A 20,114-nucleotide genomic window follows, 5' to 3' on the forward strand; every position below is an offset into this window, starting at 1 on the left:
AAATCAAGCTGATGAGGATCTATAAATATTTTAAATGGTAGCCATTTAGAGAATAATACTGGTTTACACTCAAATAAAATTTTAATGAAAATAGAAATGAATAAGGCAATTATTAGAACTGATAGTAAAAAATATATCAAGTAAGCAAAATAATCACAATAATATAAAAAATAATGGAACTTAGTACCTTCTTCTCTCCATAATATGTTAGCTACTGCAGCATGTTTGAAAGAAAAAGGAGAAAAAGAAAAATGAGTAAAGTGAGAATCAATTACATAGTAATAAAAATAACTATCAAAGAGGTCACAATCTCTAAGATAGAACATGCATTTAAGAATAGTGAAGGTGAATTCAACAATCTACTCTAACAAAACATTAAAATGCTGGGAGTATGATAATGTTTGGCTTATGTCTTGATAGCCAATTCTTCTTTACAGTAGAGATTATGTTAATAAACAACAAAAAATTATGCATCACTGAAAACATTGGGATATTTAAGCTAATTTTGTTAAAATATATCTTTAAAACATGCATAGTAGTTAAAACTATTCATTTATTTGAGGTAATACTTAAAAGTTAATAATTGAAGCAGTTATAATTTTAAAATTCTTAATAATCATAAGTAGTACTTCAACATGGTATGCAATGAATGACAAAATGAAAAACGAAATCACAGAAAACTAACCAAACTGATCACATGGACCACAACCTTGTCTAATGCAATGAAACTATGAGCCATGCCATGTGGGGCCACCTAAGATGGACGGGTCATGGTGGAGAATTCTGACAAAACATGGTCCACTGGAGAAGGGAATGGCAAACCACTTCAGTATTCTTGCCTTGAGAACCCCATGAACAGTATGAAAAGGGAAAAAGATAGGACACTGAAAGATCAGCTCCCCAGGTCTGTAGGTGCCCAATATGCTACTGGAGAATAGTGGAGAAATAACTCCAGAAAGAATGAAGAGATGGAGCCAAAGTAAAAACAGCACCCAGTTGTGGATGTAACTGTTGATGGAAGTAAAGTCTGATGCTATAAAAAGCAATATTGCATAGGAACCTGGAATGTTAGGTCCATGAGTCAAGCAAAATAGAAATGGTCAAACAGGAGATGGCCGAGAGTGACCATCATTAGGAGTCAGTGAACTAAAAAGGACTGGAATGGGTGACTCTAACTCAGATGACCATGTTATCTACTACTGTAGGTAAGAATCCCTTAGATGAAATGGAGTAGCCATCATAGTCAACGAAAGAGTCCGAAATGCAGTACTTGGATGCGGTCTCAAAAAACGACAGAATGGTCTCTGTTCATTTCCAAGGCAAACCATTCAATATCACAGAAATCCAAGTCTATGCCCTGACCAGTAATGCTGAAGACGTTGAAGTTAAATGGTTCCCTGAAGACCTACAAACTTCAAGAACTAACACCCAAAAAAGATGTCCTTTTCATTATAGGAGAATGGAATGCAAAAGTAGGATGCCTAGAGATACCTGGAGTGACTGGCAAATTTGGACTTGGAGTACAAAACAAATCAGGTCAAAGGCTAACAGTTTTTCCAAGAGAATGCACTGATCATAGCAAACACCCTCGTCCAACAACACAGGAGACAGCTCTACACATGGACACCACCAGATGGTCAATACTGAAATCAGATTGATTATATTCTTTGTAGCCAAAGATGGAGAAGATCTACACAGTCAGCAAAAACAAGACCAGGAACTGACTGTGGCTTAGATCATGAACTCTTTATTGGCAAATTCAGACTTATATTGAAAGTAGGGAAAACCACTAGGTCATTCAGATATGACCTAAGTCAAATCCCCTATGATTATACAGTGGAAGTGACAAAAAGATTCAAGGGATTACATCTGATAGACAGAGTGACTGAAGAATTATGGAAGGAGGTTCATGACAGTTTACAGGAGGCAGTGATCAAGACAATCTTGACCCAGAGGGATGGTGTGGGGAGGGATGTAGGAGGGGGGTTCAGGATGGGAAACATGTGTACACCTGTGGCTGATGCATATTGATGTATGGCAAAACCAATACAATATTGTAAAGTAAAAATAAATAAATAAATGTAAAAAAAAAATCTCCAAGAAAAAGAAATGCAAAAAGGCTAAATGGTCGTCTGAGGAGGCCTTACAAACAGCTGAGGAAAGAAGAGAAGTGAAAGGCAAAGGAGAAAAGTAAAGATATACCCATTTGAATGCAGAGTTCCAAAGAATAGCAAGGAGAGAGAAGAAAGCCTTCCTCACTGATCAATGCAAAGAAATAGAGTAAAACAATAGAATGGGAAAGACTAGAGATCTCTTCAAGAAAATTATAGATACCAAGGGAACATTTCATGCAAAGATGGGCACAATAAAGAACATAATTGGTATGTGCCTAAAAGAAGCAGGAGACATTAAGATGAGGTGGTAAGAATACACAGAAGAACTATACAAAAAGAACTTCATGACCCAGATAACCACTATGGTGTGATCATTCATGTAGAGCCAGACATCCTGGAATGTGAAGTCAAGTGTTTCTTAGGAAGGATCACTATGAACAAAGCTAGTGGAGGTGATGGAATTCCAGTTGAGCTATTTCGAATCCTAAAAGATGGTGCAGTGAAAGTGCTGTACTCAATATGCCAGCAAATTTGCAAAATTGAGCAGTGGCCACAGGACTGGAAAGGGTCAGTTTTCATTCCAATCCCAAAAAAGGCAACACCAAAGAATGTTCAAAATACCACACAATTGCACTCACATGCTAACAAAGTAATGCTCAAAATTCTCCAAGCCAGGCTTCAACAGTATGCGAACCATGAACAAATGTTCAAGCTGGTTTTAGAAAAGGGAGAGGAACCAGAGATCAAATTGCCAACATCTGTTGGATCATCAAAAAAGCATGAGAGTTGCAGAAAAATATCTATTTCTGCTTTATTGATTACGCCAAAGACTTTCACTCTGTGGATCACAACAAACTGTGAAAAATTCTTCAAGAGATGGGAATACCAGACCATCTGATCTGCCTACTGAGAAATATATCAGCAGGTCAAGAAGCAATAGTTAGAACTGGACATGAAACAGCAGACTGGTTCCAAATAGGGAAAGGAGTACGTCAAGGCTGTATATTGTCACCCTGTTTATTTATCTTGTATGTAAAATGCATCATGCAAAATGTTGGGCTGGATGAAGCACAAGCTGGAATCAAGATTTCTGGGAGAAATAGCAATAACTTCAGATATGCAGAAGACACCACCCTTATGTCAGAAAAAGAAGAACTAAAGAGCTCTTGATGAAAGTGAAAGAGAAGAGTGAAAAAGATGTCTTAAAACTCAACATTCAGAAAACTAAATCATGGCATTCAGTCCCATCATGTCATGGCAAATAGATGGTGAAACAATAGATGGAAATTGTGAGAGACTTTATTTTTGGGGGCACAATAAATGTTCCTTTATTTTATTTTTCTCCAAAATCACTGCAGATGGTGACTTCAGCCAGGAAATTAAAAGATGCTTGCTCCTTAGAAGAAAAGCTATGACCAACCTAGACAGCATATTAAAAAGCAGAGACATTACTTTGCCAATGAAGGTCTGTCTGGTCAAAGCTATGATTTTTCCAGTAGTTATGTATAGATGTGAGTGTTGAACCTTAAAGAAAGCTGAGCACCAAAGAATTGATGCTTTTGAACTGTGTGTTGGAGCAGACTCTTGAGAGTCCCTTGAACAGCAAGAAGATCCAACCAGTCCGTTCTAAAGGAAATCAGTCCTGAAATTTCATTGGAAGAACTGATGCCGAAACTCCAATACTTTGGCCACCTGATGAGAAGAACTGACTCATTGGAAAATACCTTGATGCTGGGAAAGACTGAAGGCAGGAGGAGAAGGGAATGACAGGGGGTGAGATGGTTGGATGGCATCCCCAACTCTATGGACATGTGTTTGTGCAAGCTCCAAGAGTTAGACATGGACAGGAAAACCTGTCGTTCTTCAGTCCATGGGGTTGCAAAGAGTCAGACAGGACTGAGTGATGAACTTAACTGAAAATGCAATAAACCTAAATATATCTTGTTAATTTCAATGCATAATGCTAAGTCACCTCAGTCGTGTCCAACTCTATGCGACCCCATAGATGGCAGCCCACCAGGCTCCCCCATCCCTGGGATTCTCCAGGCAAGAACACTGGAGTGGCTTGCCATTTCCTTCTCCAATCAATGCATAATAAACAGTTCTTATTAAATTATTCCTGTACAATAGGCCTATTAACTATTGTGTAGGAACTAACTAAATAAATGGAAAGTTAAAATATTAAGGCAGGTATGAAAGTAAATATCAACTAAAAATATTCTCAGCAAAATGCCTGCCTCTCTTACTAATTCAAATTTATTCAATTGTATATAATTTCATTTTTTGAAATATACTTGATTTAGATTTATAAAAGTTTTGGGCATACACATACACTTTTAAAGCAAAACAATATTAGTGAAAAGGAAATGAAACTAAAGGCAAAGCTCATACACATCTGATTACTCTGTGCACATTTTAATGATATTAAACATAATTGCTCTTGGAAAAACTAAACCCTGACCGTCAGTGTCATAGAGCGAAAACTGGATTCCAGTGCTCCTTGCTGGAGGCTTGAGGACCATGTCATGTATGTTTTAGTACCTATTATATTTTTTAAATTAATTTTCATAGAGTAAGCATTTTTTTGAGATTCTCTCCTGTAAACAAAGGTAAGTAGACTTATGTTTCCTCATATCTTCATCCAAGGGGTATGAAGTGTGCATATCATGCGCCAGGCACTGTATTCAGTACTACATTACACAGGAAAGGATGACCTAGTTTCTGTGCTAATAGTGTTTATATGGTAGCTGTTGAGTCGCTAAGGTGAGGGTGAAGAAAAAGAAAAAACAAGATTCAAATTATATAATTTCACAATTAAAATTTTAATGTGTTATGAAAGAAAGGAACATAGTACCCTGAATGCTTTTAATGAGTGGGTTACACATGATCAGTGAATCTGGGGAAAATATCTCTCCCTAATGATGATGCTGAAGAGGAAATTTAAAACATGAAAAAGAGTGCACACAGGGAGGGTTGGAGGAATCTGACTTTCAGACATAGGAAAAGCATGCATAAGCCCTGGTGGTATGGTAAAACACTGCTATGTTAAAGGTCTAAGGGCAGACATTTTCAAGATAGGCAATAACATGTGAGAAAGTACAAGAAATACATGACTTGTAATATTAACACCAGATAAAATAAAATTCAAAGCACTATGTAATGAGTTTAAAATTATATAAATTTAGAGCACAGTATTAAAATATGAGACAAACTATTAGTATTAGATACAACATTCATAAAGCTACACTCATATTCTGCTTTGACTCAGTCACCTTCAGTATTTGATAAATGAAGAGGAAAAACACAAAGTTACAATGACACGATTATTATTGCTGAATTAGTATTTTTATAATAATACTATTATAAAAGACTAATTATATATTATATATATACTATATATAATATACTATTATATTTTATAATAATAATATCACAGAATGTTCTGTGATAAAAACAGGAAGTATTTTCTTTTCAAGTTTTCTTGAGAGATATTCAAGAGCAGTCCCAAAGTAAGTTGAAAATTGAAAGACTTGCTGTGTTCTGGAGGTAGATTCAATAACCATAAATTGCTTAGACATCTTCAGAAAGCAATAAAGCAAATATAAAAATGTGTTACAAATATTTAAAACTATTAATACAAAATCATTTAAAAAATGAAATATTTTAAAAATCAAATATAATTATAACTCTTATTAAGCAACAAAAATGCAAAAATAAAATTCAACATGTGAACCCAAAGAGTTTTGGTGAAAAGATAGTGCATATAATTAATTAATGCATTGCTGAACAAAATAAATGAAAGAGAAAGAGAGAGAGAAAAAAAAATCCAAGAAGGAGAAGGCAGGAGAGAGGGAAGAAAGAAGAAATGATTGTAGTTATGTTAATTTTAAATGAATGTAGATTTTTTTTCTGGTAGGAAATTCAATAAGCTCTATTGAATTTATTTATAAGTTTTTATAGTTTTATATTTTATAAACATATTTTATAAATTCCAAGGAGCTATAAATATCCAAATGGAACACAAAAAATAAATCTGAATAAAAATAATCATGGTGCTAATTAAACCATTTTCAAAAATAATTTCTTCTCAAGATTATCTTAGGGTATAAGGTTTCTATAAAGTGTATTTATTAACTCCCAAGTTTATATAATTCCTGTTATATTCAACATTTCTAGAATGCAGATCAAGATGAAAACATGCCTATTCATTTTGTTTTTGTTTTTTTTTTAATTTAATTTTATTTTTAAACTTTACAAAATTGTATTAGTTTTGCCAAATATCAAAATGAATCCGCCACAGGTATACATGTGTTCCCCATCCTGAACCCTCCACCCTCCTCCCTCCCCATACCATCCCTCTGGGTCGTCCCAGTGCACTAGCCCCAAGCATCCAGTATCGTGCATTGAACCTGGACTGGCAACTCGTTTCATACATGATATTATACATGTTTCAATGCCATTCTCCCAAATCTTCCCACCCTCTCCCTCTCCCACAGAGTCCATAAGACTGTTCTATACATCAATGTGGAGTTTAGAAAGATGGTAACAATAACCCTATTCATTTTGTAAAGTCAGAAGAAGAGATGCCAATTAATTGATAATAATAGCAAAGTAAAACGAATTACAAGACACTTTAACTAACAGAAATTACAAATAAAATGCAAGTGAAATTCACCAGGATATTAAAATTTTGATCATAGACAGGAATCCTCTTGGAATGAAAGGATTTGGTAGAAATTTAATTAAGAAATCAATTCACTTGATATATTAGAACGTAAAATGAGAATGATAAATACAGCTTAAATCTGAAAACAGAATCTCACAAAATGCATCACATATTATTAAGTGCAATATACTCTTAGTGACCTAGCAACCCATAAGCAGAGGCACATTCTAATATTAGAATTAACATTAATATTAACACACATGTTAATATAAATGTGTGTTAAATTTCTAACATTTAACAAAACAAGGATAATAAATTAATAATCGAATAAGGGATTGTGATTGGTACTAGAAATTAAATTTGATGAACTTAACAATTTATTAAATCCAGAAACAAATATAAAGTACTGTAAAATTGTAAATAACATGATCTAAATTTGAAGATAAAAAATCACAAAGATTAAATTAAATTTACACATAAAAATAACCAGAGAGTTCAGTTAGGTGATAAGACACAAGATAAATACTCCAAATTTCACTTTCTTATGTAAGAATTAGAAGACCCAATAAAAGATTTTATTTATAATACCCCAAAGTATAGTATATCAATAATTTACTAAAATCAAAGTGTATAGCATATCAACTATAACATTCATTAAAATTATGCTAGATAGGACCCTATAGTATTCCTAGATCAAGAAGATAAATAATAGAAAAATAAAATTTATTCTGAAATTACTTAATTTAAAAATGTCATTTATTGTTATTGTCTGTTTAGAACATGACCTATTGATTGTACAAAGTTAGACTGGGAATGTTTAGAGACACTGACACGTGTTACCAAAGTTGACTTCTTAAAGGTTGCTGTCATTACTACCAGTTGTCCATGAAAGTTCATCCCATCATACTCAGGGTGAACTGTTTCTGCATATGTGTATATGTATACACACATATATGCAAGCTTACCAAATGTGAATAAATATTATCTCACAAATATACTAGGTTTGCTTTTAAATTATATTGACTGTTAGCAAATATATAAATAAAACTTTCTTCTACTTATGTCCTTATCCATTATTTCTATTGGAATGTCATTTCATAATAATTTTTACACTTTTGACAGCTACTTATATATTAGAATGCCTTTATTTTGTCACATCAATTTATCCTTCATACAATATAAACAGCTATCTGTAATAAACAGAGGCTTGACGATGCCACTCATTTGCTTAGAAACATAATGTACTTGTATGTGTGTGTGTGTTTGTGTAAGCTCAAAATCCTTAGCATAGCACACATGGGCTTCCACGATATGCCTATGTCATCCTAAAGTCACATCATGAACATGAAGTCATTTTGAATCTCTTCATTGTTATACGTGTTATACCTGCGGGAATACCCTCAACAAAATTCTTCACCTAATTTACACGTGGTTGGCCTTGAAGTTCCAGCTTAGCTTTTTTATCTATAGGTAGCCTGCCTGGAACCAAAAGTTGAGTTAAATAACACTTTTTATCTACATTTGGAATCCTGTGAAACATCTGTGGCATTCTGTAATTTACCATACATAATCTCTCTCAAAATCCTTTCTTTATAATTAGATAATGAAAACTTCAAATCTATATACCTCCATTATTCATGACTTAACTGGAATGTAAAATTCTTTTTGAAGATAATGTATATCTTATAATGAAAATACGGTTCAATGGAACAGATGCCTAGACACTAGGAGCTTTTATTAAGACCCTTTTAATAAATTGTATTATTATGTAAATTAGGAACTTTCAGTTATGTTCAAATGATGGATGTCATGTTGTATGTGCCATCTCTATGAGAAAATGCATGTGGAGGGTGAATATTACATAAACAACAGCAATATTGTCATCAAGTATGGAGCAGCATGCTATAGTACTGAACAACTATTTTCCTTGGCTACTTATGTGTAAATTGCTTGGCCTTTCAACTAAGTAAGTTTTTTATTAGCCTTCTCTTTTGAAAGTGTAAGGTTTTCATTAGTGCAAAACACTTTTTGATAAGCTACTTTTATGTGAGGGTAACATTTTAGCTAGCTGTCTTATTGACTGTTTCTCCATTTGGACTTAAAAAATTGACTTAACTTCAGAAGGCAAATGAAAAGGGCAAAGTCAAAAGAAAATATAGATAAAAATTTAATGTATCTGAAAAAATGTGTGGTTAGTCAAAATGTCTTGGAATGTACATATGGTGAAGAAAATGAGACATTTAAAATATACTATTTTAGGGGTAGAAAGCTATATAAAATATGCCAAATACACTGCCTTCCATATGCCAATTTCAAAGCCAATTTTAAGTGAAACTGTCACTCTTTTAGCACTGACTGAAGACAATAATCCAAGGACTACAGATTTCCAATCTAGTGTCCAGCATTAGTTGATTAGGCAATAGTGCCAAGATTACATTAAGGCGTACAATCCAGAAACTCGCCGTGACTCCGTGGTTTTAATCTCAATGAACTGATGAGGATAATAATATTATTTTAGGGGAGGGTAATTTGAATCAGAAATTGTGCTTCTGATTCAAGAAACTGCGAACACAAGAAACACTAGAAAATCAAGAGCACAGAGAACCAAAATTGTAAGAATACATAGCAAAAGGTACCATGACACAGAATTAGGGCTGTGATAATGAGATCAGGATTCAAGAAAATAAGAAAAGGAGGAAGACTTATGCAACCCATGGGAGAAGCAAGAGTCAATCATTGTCTGATTACGTAAAGTTGGTTTCTGGGTTCCGAAAGGAGACACATCTCTGACTGCTTAATGTTGCCAGTTTAATGCTCATATATATTTTTAAAAATCCTTGAGCTTAAACAGACAGAGAGAGTATACTCTTGACAACCAAGGAATTGGATTGAAACCAAGACAATGTCAGAATTATTGCCATGTTGAGGAAAAATTGTCATTATATGAAGGTAATGTCACACTATATACAGAAAACCCTAAGACTCCACACAAAAACCACAAGAACTGATAAATGAATTCAGCAACACAGTAGGATATAAGATTAACAGAAATATGCTTCATTTATTTAAACCAACAATGAAATATCAGAAAGAGAATGCTAACAAACAACCCCTATTAAAATTGCATCAAAAATAAAATATTTAGGAATAAACCTTGCCAAGGAGGTAAAAGACTTAAATTATAAGAACTACAAAACACTAATAATGCTAACTGAAGATGAGTCAAAGAAATGGAATGATATCCTATGCTCTTGGATTGAAAGCCTTAATATTGCTAAAATGCCCAAACTACTCAGAGAAATTTATAGATAATACAATACCTATCAAAATACCCGTGACATTTTCCACAGTATTAGAACAAATAATCTTAAAATTTATATAGAACCACAAAAGGCTCAGAATTGCCAAAGAGATCTTGATGAATAAAACAAAGCAGGAGGCATAAGCAACTGAGACTTCAGACAATACTACAGAGCTATAGTAATTAAAACAGCATGGTATTGGCACAAAAACAGACATATGTATCAATGGAACAGAATAGAGAGCCTGAGTAAACCTACATGCCTATGGACAATTAATCTTTGACAAAGTAGGAGGAAAAGCAGTCTCTTCACCAAGTGTTTTTGGGAAAGTTTGATAGCTTCATGTAAATCAATGAAGTTAGAACACACTCTCGTACCATACCAAAAAAATGAACTCAAAGTGACTTAAAGACTTAAATATGAGACAAGACAGCATAAAACTCCTAGAAGAGAACACAGGCAAAACTTTCTGACATTAATTGCACCAATGTTTCCTTAGGTCAGCCACCCAAGGCAATAGAAATAAAAGCAAAAATAAACAAATGGGACATAATTAAGCTTAAAACCATTTGCACAGCAGTGGAAAACATAAACAAAAAAAGGACAACATCCAGGCTGAGAGAAAATATTTGCAAATCATGTGACCAAACAAGGGCTTAATTTTCAAAATATACAAACGGCTCCCACAATTCAATAACAACAACAACAATAAAAAACAAACAACCCAATCAAAAAATTGGCAGAAGACCTAAATCGACATTTCACCAGAGAGGAAATACCCATGGCCAATAGGCACATGAAAAGATGCTCATATAGCTAATTATTAGAGAAATGCAAATCAAAACTACAACAAGGTATCACCTTACATGAGTCAGAATGGTCATATCATTACAAAGTCTGCAAATAATGAATGCTGCAGAGGTTGTGGAAAATCCCACACTGTTGATGGTTTTGTAAACTGGTACAACCACTATGGAAAACATATGAAGATTCCTCATAAACTAAAGATAAAGTCACCAAAAAAAAAAAAAAAAAAAATAAATAAAAATAAAGTCACCATATGATTCAGAAATCCCACTCCTGGGCATACACCCAGGCAAAAGTAATATTAAAACATACATGCAACCCTACATTAATAGAAGCAGCCCTGTGTTCAATAGCCAGGATAATGGACATGGAAGCAATCTAAATTTCCATCAACAGATGAATGGAGAAAGAAAATATGTTATATATATATATATATATATATATATATATATAGTACTATTACTCAGCCATTAACAAGAAAAAAAAAAGGCCATGGAAAGAATGAAATAATGCTGTTTGTAGCAACATGGATGAACCTAAAGATTACCATAATAAGTGAAGTAAGTCAGAAACACAAAGACAAATATATTATGACTTATATGTAGACTCTAAAACATGACACAAATGAGCATACCTTTCAAACATAAAAAGACATACAGATATATAAAGCAGATTTGTGTTTGCCAAGGGGGTCAGGGGATGCAGGAGGAAAGCATCAGGAATTTGTGATTAGTAGGTGTAAGAGATTACATAGATGATGGATGAATGAAGGAAGAAACTACAAGAGTAAGTGAAACAGAAGAAGGGGATCATTAGGATCATGTTGTACACCACACAGTGTTACAGATTGCTTTCTAAGCAAACTTCAAGAAAATATTTCTAACATCCTCTTGTCCAGACTGCCAATACTTAAGCTTCTCTTAATACAGAATATCTAAGCCTACTGATGTCAGGAAGTGACTTGATTTTTGAGAATTCTTCACAGAAATGACTGGCCGTGCCTTTTACATAACAAACAATAACAGTGACATCATTAAAAATAGTGGGTAAGTAGCTACAGATAGGAGAAGGCACTGGCACCCACTCCAGTACTCTTGCCTGGGAAGTCCCATGGATGGAAGAGCCTGGTAGGCTGCAGTCCATGGGGTCACGAAGAGTCAGACAGGACTGAGCGACTTCACTTTCACTTTTGACTTTCATGCACTGGAGAAGGAAATGGCAACCCACTCCAGTATTCTTGCCTGGAGAATCCCAGGGATGGGAGCCTTGCGGGCTGCCATCTATGTGGTCACAAAGAGTCGGACACAACTGATGTGACTTAGCAGCAGCAGCTACAGATATACAAGAGAAAAATATTGCCTTCTAATTAATTCATTTACACACTGTACTATTTTAAGTAGGTAGCAAAGTTACTTTTGCTTTTGCTTTAACTTCATCATCTAGAACAGAGACAATAGGATGAACTAGATAATTTTAAAAAGAAAATGATCATAGCACATTTTAAGTAGTACCTGGGACATGATGCTATATATGTATATATCTATCTCCTAAGGAACCAGAGATCAAATTGCCAACATCCGCTGGATCATGGAAAAAGCAAGAGAGTTCCAGAAAAACATCTATTTCTGCTTTCTTGACTATGCCAAAGCCTTTGACTGTGTGGATCACAATAAACTGTGGAAAATTCTGAAAGAGATGGGAATACCAGACCACCTGATCTGCCTCTTGAGAAATTTATATGCAGGTCAGGAAGCAACAGTTAGAACTGGACATGGAACAACAGACTGGTTCCAAATAGGAAAAGGAGTACGTCAAGGCTGTATATTATCACCCTGCTTATTTAACTTATATGCGGAGTACATCATGAGAAATGCTGGACTGGAAGAAGCACAAGCTGGAATCAAGATTGCCGGGAGAAATATCAGTAACCTCAGATATGCAGATGACACCACTCTTATGGCAGAAAGTGAAGAGGAACTAAAAAGCCTCTTGATGAAAGTGAAAGTAGAGAGTGAAAAAGTTGGCTTCAAGCTCAACATTCAGAAAACGAAGATCATGGCATCTGGTCCCATCACTTCATGGGAAATAGATGGGGAAACAGTGTCACACTTTATTTTGGGGGGCTCTAAAATCACTGCAGATGGTGACTGCAGCCATGAAATTAAAAGACACTTACTTCTTGGAAGGAAAATTATGACCAACCTAGATAGCATATTGAAAAGCAGAGACATTACTTTGTCAACAAAGGTCCTTCTAGTCAAGGCTATGGTTTTTCCTGTGGTCATGTATGGATGTGAGAGTTGGACTGTGAAGAAGGCTGAGCGCTGAAGAATTGATGCTTTTGAACTGTGGTGTTGGAGAAGACTCTTGAGAGTCCCTTGGACTGCAAGGAGATCCAACCAGTCCATTCTGAAGGAGATCAGCCCTGGAATTTCTTTGGAAGGAATGATGCTAAAGCTGAAACTCCAGTACTTTGGCCACCTCATGTGAAGAGTTGACTCATTGGAAAAGACTCTGATGCTGGGAGAGATTGGGGGCAGGAGGAGAAGGGGACGACAGAGGATGAGATGGCTGGATGGCATCACTGACTCGATGGACGTGAGTCTGGGTGAACTCCGGGAGTTGGTGATGGACAGGGAGGCCTGGCGTGCTGCGATTCATGGGGTCGCAAAGAGTTGGACACGACTGAGTGAATGAACTGAACTGAACTGAAGTAGAACACAAGATCAGCACACTTATAGAAATTAAATTAATGAAGATGTTGCCAAAACAAAACATTGCTTAAAAGCATATTCTAATGTATCATTAGGGCTACCAGAGGACTCTCTGTATCATCATAAGTGAGAACAAATTTCTTAGGAAAATAGAAGACTTGTGTATTAACAGCATATGTCCAAAGAAAAAGTTAAAGATGGTAGACTTTAAAAATCTATCAATGAATATAGTTTTTATAAAAGAGTATTATTTCTAGCAATTTTTATTATTCCTTTCATATCCTGAACTCCCCACTATGGAATATGTCTTCAAATATGCATATTTAATATATTTTATAGTATATATTTATATTTTATCGTGTATTTTTGGAAAAGGAAATGGCAACCCACTCCAGTATTCTTGCCTGGATAATCCCATAGACAAAGGAGCCTGGTGGGCTACAGTCCATGTGTCACAAAGAGTTGAACACGATTGAAGTGACTGAGCACACACAATACATTTTAAATACTAAAATGTAGACCTAATTATATTTAAATATGGTATAAATAAAAGATATATATTCTTTGAAGGAAATTGACTACTTTAAAAAGTTACTTATCATTCAGATAAGTGAAGATTTTTAGATAAATGTTTTGTGAGAGAAGCTACACATTACAACTACAAACCACAAATGCATTAAATACCATGATATTTAAAGCATTCTGGTTGAATATATAAGTTTATACTTCAATTACATTTGTTCATCTTTAAAGACATTATAAAATATATTAGTGGCAGGGCACTAAGAGGCAGAAGACACCTAAACAGGATAATCACAGAAGTAGGTCATAAACTTAACATCAAAAATTACTAGCCGTCAAAAGATTAAAAAGATTATGTTGGACTTCACACTGTCTGAGAAAATGTTCATGTAGAAAATGCATGAAGTCTCATAAAATAAGCTGGTTATAAATTAATAGGTGTTAACTTCTTTTAGAAAAGCTTTCTAAGGAAATACACGAAATATAACAGAAAATAAGACAGCATGAGGATTTTAAGAGCATGTAATAAGCAAACTAATTTCAATTGCTTAGAATAATGTCTAGGACATGCACACACATGAGTGCATGTATATGGACAACATATATGTTTATATACATATGTACACACATTTTTTGTTAAACATACAGAGAAATATACCTTCAAAGATAAGAACTTTATGTTATTGTCAGTCGCTAAGTGATATCTAACTCTTCCAGACTTCATGGACTGTAGCACTCCCTGCTTCCCTGTCCTCCACTAATTCACAGAGTTTGCTCAAATTCACATCCATTAAGTTGCTGATGCTATCTAGGCAACTTATCCTCTGCCACCCCATTCACCTTTTGCCTTCAGTCTTTCCCAGCATCAGGGTCTGCTCTTTACATTGGGTGGCCAAAGTATTGGAACTTCAGCTCCAGAAACAGTCCCTCCAAAGAATATTCAGGGTTTATTTCCCTTAGGATTCACTGTGTGATCTCCTTGCATCCATAGGACATTCAAGAGTCTTTTCCAATTCAAAAGCATCAATTCTTTGACACTCAGCCTTTTTTTATGAACCAACTCTCACATTTGTACAGAAAAACTGGAAAAACCATAGATTTAACTATATGGACCTTTGTTGGCAAAGTGATATCTCTGCTTTTTAATATGCTCTCTAGTTTGTCAGACTTTCCTGGTGGCTCAGACGGTAAAAGCGTCTGCCTACAATGAGGGAGACCCGGGTTCGATCCCTGGGTCAGGAAGATCCCCTGGAGAAGTCAATGGCAACCCACTCCAGTACTCTTGCCTGAAAAAATCCCATGGACGGAGGAGTCTGGTAGGCTACAATCCGTGGGGTTGCAAAGAGTTGGACCCGACTGAGAGATTTCACTTCAGGAACAAGTGTCTTTTGATTTCATGGCTCAGTCGCAGTCCACACTGATTTCAGTTTAGTTCAGTTCAGTTCAGTTCAGTCGCTCAGTCGTGTCCGACTCTTTGCGACCCCATGAATCACAGCACGCCAGGCCTCCCTGTCCATCACCAACTCCCAGAGTTCACTCAGACTCACGTCCATCGAGTCAGTGATGCCATCCAGCCATCTCATCCTCTGTCGTCCCCTTCTCCTCCTGCCCCCAATCCCTCCCAGCATCAGAGTCTTTTCCAATGAGTCAACTCTTCACATGAGGTGGCCAAAGTACAAAAATAAAACCTTTCACCCCCTCCACTTTTTCCCCTTCTGTTTTCCATTAAGTGATGGGATCAAATGCCATAATCTTAGGGTTTTTTTGAATGTTGAATTTCAAGCCAGCTTTTCATTCTCCTCTTTCACTTTCATCAAAAGCTCTTAAGTTCCTCTTCTGTTTCTGGCAATTACAGTGGTATCATCTGTATATCTGAAGTTGTTGACATTTCCCCTGGCAAACTTGAATCTGGCTTATGATTCACCCAACCTGGCATTTTGCTTAATGTACTCTGCATATAAGTTAAATAAACAAGATGAAAATATACAGCCTTGTCATACTCCTTTCCCAATTTTGAACTAGTTTGTTGTTCAATGTATGATTCTAGCTCATTTCTTGACCTGTATACAGGTTTTCAAGCTACAGATAAGGTGGTCTGATACTTTCATCTCTTTAAGAATTTTCCACAGTTTGTTGAGATCCACTCAAAGGCTTTAGTGTAGTCAATGAGGCAGAAGTAGATGTTTTACTGAAAATCCTTTGCTTTCTCCATGACCCAATGAATGTTGGCAGTTTGATCTCTGGCTCCTCTGTTTTTAACCCAATTTATACATCTGGAAGTTCTCAGTTTATGTACTAATGAAGTCCAGCTTGAATGATTTTTGAGCATAATTTTGCTAACATGTGAAATGAGTGCAAATGTACAGTAGTTTGAACATTCTTTATAATTGCCCTTCTTTGGGATTGGAATAAAAACTGACCTTTTCCAGTCCTGTGGCCACTGATGAGTTTTCCAAATTTGCTGCCATATTGAGTGTAGTACTTGAACAGCATCATCTTTTAGGATTTTAAATAGCTCAACTGGAATTCCATCACCTCCACTAGCTTTGTTATTGGTAGTGATTCCTAAGGCCCACTTGACTTCACACTCCAGGATGTCTGACTCTAGGGGAGTTACCATACCATCATGGTTATCAGGTCATAAGACCTTTCTTGTATAGTTCTGTGTTTTCTTGCCACCACTTCTTAATCTTTTCTGCTTCCATTAGGTCCTTACTGTTTCTGTCCTTTATCATGCCCATGCTTGCATTAAATGTTCCCTTGTTAATCCAACTGTTTTGAAGACATCTCTAGCTTTCCCCATTCAATTGTTTTCCTCTATTTCTTTGCTTTGTTCATTTAATAAGGTCTTTTTATCTCTCCTTGCTATTTTCTGGAACTCTCCATTCAGTTGGGTATGTTTTTCCCTTTCTCCCTTGCCTTTCACTTCTCTTCTTTCTCTTCTCTTCTCTCTAAAGCCTTCTCAGGCAACTACTGTGCCTTCTTGCATTTCTTTTTCTTTGGGATTGTTTTGGCCACTGTCTCCTGTACAATGTTACAAACCTCCACGCATAGTTCTTCAGGCACTCTGCCTACCAGATCTAATCCCTGGAATCTTTTCATCACTTCCATTGTATAATCATAAGGGATTTCATTTAGGTGTAACCTCAATGACCTAGTGGTTTTACCTGCTTTCTTCAATTTAAACTTACATTTTGCAATAAGGAGCTCATGATATGAGCCACAGTTATCTCCAGGTCTTGATTTTGCTAGCTGACTGTATAGAGCTTCTTCATTTTTGGCTGCAAAGAACAAAATCAATCTGATTTCTGCTTGACCATTTGGTGATGGCCATGTATAGAGTTGTCTCTTGGGTTGTTGGAAAGGGTGTTTGCTGTGACCAGAGTCTTCTCTTTACAAAGAACTGTTAGCCTTTGTCTTGGTTCATTTTGTAGTCCAAGGCCAAACTTGCTATTACTCCAAATATCCCTTGATTGTCTACTTTTGCCTTCTAATCCTCTGATGAAAAGGGCATCTTGTTTGTTGCTAGTTCTAGAAGCTGCTGTAGTCCTTCATACAACTAATCAACTTCAGCTTCTTTGGAATCAGTGCTTGGGGCACAGACTTGAATTAGTGTGATGTTGAATTATTTGCCATGGAAACAGAGATCTTTCTGTCATTTTGAGGTTGTACCCAAGTTTTGCATTTCAGACTCTTGTGTTGATAATGAGGGCTATTCTCTTTCTTCTAAGGGATTCTTGCCCACAGTAGTAGATATAGTGATCCTCTGAATTAAATTCTTACATAACTGTCCATTTTTAAGGTAGATTTGATTTCTAAGATGCCCTATGTTCAATCTTGCCATTTCCTGCTTGACCACATCTAATTTGCCTTGATTCATGGACCTAACATTCCAGGTTCTTATACAATACTGTTCTTTATAGCATCAGACTTTACTTTCACCACCAGACACATCCATAGCTGAGCATCTTTCCTGCTTTAACCCAGCCACCTCATTTTTCTGGGACTAGTAGTAATTGCCCTCTGCTCTTCCCTGGTAGCATATCAGACACCTTCTGACCTGGGGACTCATCTTTTGGTGTCATATTTGTTGTCTTTTCATACTGTCCATGGGGTTCTTGAGACAAGAATACTGTAGTGAGTTACCATTTCCATTTCCAGTGGACCACATTTTGTCAAAAATCTTCACTATGACCCAACCATCTTACGTGGCCCTGTACAACATGGCTCGTAGCTTCATTGTGTTATGCAAGCCCATGCACTATGACAAGGCTGTGACCCACAAGGGGAATAACCTTACGTTATTACTCAAAATGAAGCACCTTGCAGCAGTAATATGGTTCATATATATTGCTTTTTTAATGAAGAGAAATAGTTTAATATTTACATATACACACTGTGAAGGAAGAGATATTTACATGTCTTTTCAGACAGTCTTTGTCAAATATGAAAAGCCTTATTAGCAAGCCAATGGCAAGTTTCTTGGTAAATTCAGTTTGTCTTTTTTTAAAATTGGTTCAAGTGTTTGCATTGTATTGAATAAAGCAAATTTCATATTGCTTTTTATCTGCTTTTAAACAATAATGTAAAACCTAACATTCTCAATCTGCTAAATCCCCACCCTATAGCACTAAAACCACAAGTACTTGGTTAAAAGGATGACTAATCCTGCACCTGAAATTTTCTTTCTGAAAGTACTTGAAATACATCTTAGTTCTCATACAATTTTATGATAGAGAACCCAAATATGTGTTACACAGTAAAAAATTTGATGTAAAAATATTAATTGGAGGATTATAAACTAACAATAAAATTTATAAAGGAATTTCAGCTTAATCATGGAAGACTTGTTATCAAATTACAAAACATCCTGATGGTCCCAAGATGAGTTAACTATACATGACATGTCTAACTTGTTCGTTGAGTCATTTGTTGAATAGGATATTTTGCACTGGCCATTTCAATGTTAACTGGACATCTTTCCTAGCGTTTTTTTTGGACTAGAATAGTTTTCCTTCTTTCTGATGTAATTCGAAAAGTAGTATTTATTAAAAAAAAAAAAAAAGCACAGGTTTCTTTGTTTTGCTCATATTAGTGGGGAGGGAATGGCAGGTCCTACTAAGATGACACCACAAGATGTTTTATTCTCAACCTTTCACAGCATTTTCACTTACTAGTCTATGTTTTCCTAGTTATTAGAATGTATCTACCTGTTTTAAAAATATTATTTAGATGAACAAAGTGAAACTTGGGGTGGTTTAATTTGCAAATGATATAACTGATAAGGGATTAATATCCAACATACAACTCGATATCAAAAAACAAATAACCAGAAAAATCAAACCCAAACAAACAAAAAACAAAAACAACCATATTAAAAAAAAATGGGCAGAAAAACTGAATAGATATTTTTCCAAAGAAGAAATGCAAATATGAAAAAATGCTCAATATTGCTAATCATCAGGGAAATGAAAATCAAAACAATGAGATATCATCTCATAGCTTGGAAAGGCTGTCATCAAAAGAACACAAATAACAAATGTTGGGAGGATATAGAGAAAAGAGAACTCTCATTCACTGTTGGTGGGTATGTAATTGATGTAAGTCACTGTAGAAGAGTATGATGGTTTCTTGCAAAACTAAAAATGGGACTACCACATGACTTAGCAATTCCACTGCAGGATACATATCCAAAAAACAAAAATTTTAATTTGAAAAGATACATGCACCCTGCTATTTATAACAGCATTATTTACAATTGCCATGATATGGAAGCTATCTAAATGCCCAGGAAAACCTGAACAGATAAAGAAGATATGGCATATGTACACATATAATGGAATATTACTCAGGCATTAAAGAGTGAAATTTTGCCATCTGCAGCAACGTGGATGGACTTAGTGGGCAGTATGCTAAGTGAAATAAATCAGACAGAAAAAATAAATACTGTGTGATATCACTTATATGTGGAATCTGAAAAATATAAAAT

The 20,114-nt window shown here is 35.4% G+C and overlaps 1 protein-coding gene across 3 annotated transcripts in view; it reads right to left on the reverse strand.

Annotated features, from left to right (window-relative positions):
- FSTL5 (follistatin like 5) overlaps nt 1–20,114 on the reverse strand; it is an 875,401-nt gene that overhangs the window by 117,626 nt on the left and 737,661 nt on the right. For 2 of the 3 annotated variants that reach the window (XM_070385609.1, XM_070385608.1), the window contains exon 10: nt 188–214. The exons of the other annotated variant lie outside the window; for it this stretch is intronic. In XM_070385609.1, coding sequence (XP_070241710.1) covers nt 188–214 — 27 coding nt within the window. The remainder of the gene's footprint in view (nt 1–187; nt 215–20,114) is intronic. 3 annotated transcript variants of the gene reach the window in all.

The sequence above is a fragment of the Bos mutus genome, chromosome 17 (genome assembly GCF_027580195.1).
Source record: "Bos mutus isolate GX-2022 chromosome 17, NWIPB_WYAK_1.1, whole genome shotgun sequence".
Taxonomy (NCBI): domain Eukaryota; kingdom Metazoa; phylum Chordata; class Mammalia; order Artiodactyla; family Bovidae; genus Bos; species Bos mutus.